Below are 4,068 nucleotides of genomic sequence, written 5' to 3'. Positions count from 1 at the left end.
CAAAATACTCTTCCTCCACTCCTCAGGCATCTTTTTAGCTTTTAAAATAATATTAAAGAGTTTAGTAAGCCAAGAAACTCCCAAATATTTTCACACTTCAATTGGGATATCATCAGGTCCTACAGACTTTCCACCCTTGGTTTTCTTTAAAGTCTCTTCAACTTCTCTTTTGTTAATACGACGGTAAAAATGAAATGTTTTATTATTATTCATGATATTAAGATCACTAAGATCGATCGTATTTTCAGAAACTTCATTAAAAAGTTTATCAAAGTAACTCACCACCTATGTTGAATATCTTTTTCTAAGAAAAGTACTTTTTGATTTTCATCTTTAATACACATTACTTGAGTTAAATCTTTACTTTTCTTTTCTCTTTGTTTGGCTAGTTTATACATATATTTTTCACCCTCCTTAATATCTAATCTATTATAAAGATCATTAAAAATAAAATTTTTAGCGTCACAGATTGTTCTTTTAGACTCCTTGCGGACCGTTTGATATTTTTCTCAGTTCTCTAAGCTTTTACATTTAAACCAATTTTTATAACATAACTTCTTATATTTTATCTTTTCTTGCACATTATTATTCCACCACCAACTATTTTTATTTATAAAAACTTTTTCTTTTGATTCTCCAAGCACATCTTTTGCTACTTGTTTAATAGTGTTTGTTACTTTATCCCACATTGAATATCCCAAATTTTGAAATCTTGAATTTTACTCATAAAAATAATTTTATTTGTATCTTTTAAGTTTCTTCATCTAATTCAACGATGATGAGTCCTAGTATTTTTTATTTTATAACTCTTAATCTTAAAATCTAAAACTAATAAACTATATTGGGTACTTAAATTTTCACTTAGAATGACCTTACAATCTTTACAATGGCGACGACCTCTTCTTCTCATAAGAAAATAATCAATTTATGTTTTATTAGATCCACTCTTATAAGTAATAAGAATTTCAACTATTTTCTTGAATAAAGTATTAGTAATAAAAAAATCATACGCTAAAACAAAATCTAAAATAACTCTACCTTATTCATTAGTTACTCCAAAACCGTAGCCACCATGAATATTTTTGAAATCTTCTACCACTCTACTGACATGTTCATTTAAATCTCCTCCAATAAAAATTCTTTCTTCAGGAGGTATCATTTGTATTAAGTATTCTATGTCATTCCAAAATTTATCTTTAAACCCTGTATCTAAACCTACTTCAGGAGCATAAGCACTTATAATATTAAAAATCTTAGTATCAAAGATAATCTTAAGGGCTATAATTCTATCACCAACTCTATTAATTTTTACAATATTATCTTTCAAACTCTTATATATAATTACACCTACATCATTTTTAGTGCAACTCTTACCAGAAAACCAAATTTTAAAACATAAATTATCAATCTCCTTAGCTTTTTCTCCAATTCGCTTAGTTTTTTTAATACATAAGATATTAATTTTCCTATGAATCATAATATCAACTAATTTTATTAATTTACCATTGAGAGTACCATTGAGAGTACTATATTTCAAGATCATATCTTAATATTAGTTTCATTAGTTTCATGGACTAACTTCTTTACCTGCATTCGCCCGTAATGTGGGATCTCTTGCTTATTTAACACTACACCCGTAATGTGTAAATAAAAGAATGATCCCCAAAAGACTAAACTCACTAATTTTTGTTTCTCTATAAATACATCAACCATCACTCCTAACAACAAATCGCTACTGATAAAGTATTCTAATGAAGCCACGGTTGGTGTGCTCATCCAAACATTAACAACCTTGACCTCACCATAAACCTTCACAAGAACAACTTAATAGGTTCCCAGAGCCTCCATTGCAACCATCTTGCTTGTTGGAGGACCTTTTTTATGAGCAACTCCAGAAAATTATAGTGGCTCCACTTTTGTCTATTTCAGTGGAGGATACTTAGCAAATCGAGAGGCTAAAGCTTCAATAGCCACACACATGGACACTTAAAGTATTTCAAATATACCATAGCTAAAGAGATGATAGTATCTCTTCATGCATGCAAGAAAATGAAGTGAACAAGAAATTACAATATCAAAGAACAAACAAAAAAAAAAAAACAAACAACAAAAGTTCTTAAGGTCAACCCAAGCCAAATGTATAGACTTTGAAGTTGATGTGTCTATCACTTGTCAAAAATCCAAGCATCATATAGATTCTAAGTACTAGATTAGCCGGATTGTATTGAGTTCCTAATTTCATTCATATAATCTCCTCGGCTACTCAAAACATAATAAAAAATCAATAATTCATGTCCAACCAAATTCAATTAGATAAAGTTGATCAAGTCCTAATAAGAGCCTTAACAAAATTTAACAAGTCATTAATCCTAAAAAAGTTCGAGCCACATCTAAAACGTCAAACTTACTAAAGTTAAATTGCACAAAGCCATTGTTCTTCTATTATTGCATCTCGCAATGACGCAAATTCAACTCGGCACTTAGTAATAAGCTATTGAACTCAACGATGCTGATGAAGCCGCAAACTCATCAAAATTATTCACCCTTAGAACACTCTCCTCCTCATCTGTGGTATCTATCCATCAATAGAGGTTCTCGTTGGAGAACTCATCAGACATGCCACCCTCAATTCAAAATAACCCGATATTATAGCCTACTGAAATGCTATCAGTTGAACAAGTTCACAACATAGCTAGCTGCATAAAGTATAATAATGCATATTTTCTTGCTATATTCAATCGCAACCCATCTTATGCCACCCAACTTGATCCTCGCATACAAATAGAGTCACGAATTGGAAATATGCATGGCAGCATCCTATATTTGGGCCAAATCTCAACCTTCTAAACATAGAAAACTATCTAAGATTCTTTCTCAAACTTTCTCTATTTTCTCTCTTCTCTTTGAACTTGATTTTCTTCTAAAATAGGACCATCCTACTTTCCACAGACAACACTGGATCCAACAAAACATTTTTCATATCAACTGTCAATTAGGTTTTGTGAGATATAGTTGCTATATTTTATATTAGATAGACTTGAAATGTGATTCAAAATAGAGATAGCAAAGGACTTGGCGGACGAAGTGGGGAGAGATTTAAAAATTAAAAGATGAAGAAAATGAAGCCATTCCTTACCGCTGGCGAGGTGTGCAAAACATCCTTGAAAATAACAACCAAGTTCCACATGCACCAATACGATCAATAAACCAAAAATGAAACCAAGCAACGAAGCAAGACTATAATCATGCATAGCTTTACTTGTTGCATCTCGGTCAAGTAGATTTCTTGAAAATCTCCCGCTGATAGCCATCATTCGTGAATGGCCACTGATGGGAGATTAGTACTTAGGATATATCAATATTAAGCACCTTCTCTCTAAATCCTAACCATATTTAATGCACCTCTATTTCTCAAAACAACAACACTAACATTTTAAACAAGGGGAATTTAACCTCACAATTCACAAGGGTTTACATGTCTAATACCTAGAGTTTGACTTTACATTTATAACAATCAAATCCTTAGTACAACAACAACAACAACAACAATAAGCCTTTATCCTACAAAGTGAGGTCAGCTACATGAATCCTTTTTCTCCATTGCGTCCTATCATATTGAGTTTTGTTGCCCGAATCTGATGGTTAGAAACTTGAGAATCCCAAGGAAAAACCTAACCGAACCGTATATAACAAAGAAAGTAAGAAAAGTTATTGGAGAAGATAAAGACAGAGAAATAGTTACAGTTGGGTGCGTCCACGGGGCCTGAATGGTAGTTCTCGGACTGGAGGATCTGCTTAAGGTGCTTCCAGTGGCGACCTCGAGCGTGTCCTTTAGGGTATTTGTCACCCATCTGCACCTTCTTGAATGGAAAAACAGGCGGCAGCAACATCTCCGAATTCACCACTTCGACCTCCATCTTACCTAACTGAATCGACTAAAAACCTAAATTCAAACAGATTTCTTAACTTCTCTACCTATATTGCTGCGAAGAAGGAGATGTCGTCGTTTTAACGCCGCGGGAGAACGAATGAAAAAGAACTCTGCGCGTTCTAACTTTCATAGTTTCA

General features: G+C 32.8%; 1 protein-coding gene across 1 annotated transcript in view; it reads right to left on the bottom strand.

Moving 5' to 3' along the window:
- LOC110019956 (chromatin-remodeling complex subunit ies6) overlaps positions 1-4,068 on the bottom strand; it is a 6,698-nt gene extending 2,630 nt beyond the window's left edge. The window contains exon 1 of the mRNA XM_020717865.1: positions 3,743-4,068. Coding sequence (XP_020573524.1) covers positions 3,743-3,917 — 175 coding nt within the window. The 5' untranslated portion in view covers positions 3,918-4,068. The remainder of the gene's footprint in view (positions 1-3,742) is intronic.

This window comes from Phalaenopsis equestris, unplaced genomic scaffold (genome assembly GCF_001263595.1).
Source record: "Phalaenopsis equestris unplaced genomic scaffold, ASM126359v1 Scaffold000088, whole genome shotgun sequence".
In the NCBI taxonomy this organism is placed as follows: Eukaryota; Viridiplantae; Streptophyta; class Magnoliopsida; order Asparagales; family Orchidaceae; genus Phalaenopsis; species Phalaenopsis equestris.
The sequence above is the reverse complement of the archived record's forward strand: the minus strand, read 5'-3'. Positions and strand labels throughout refer to the sequence as shown.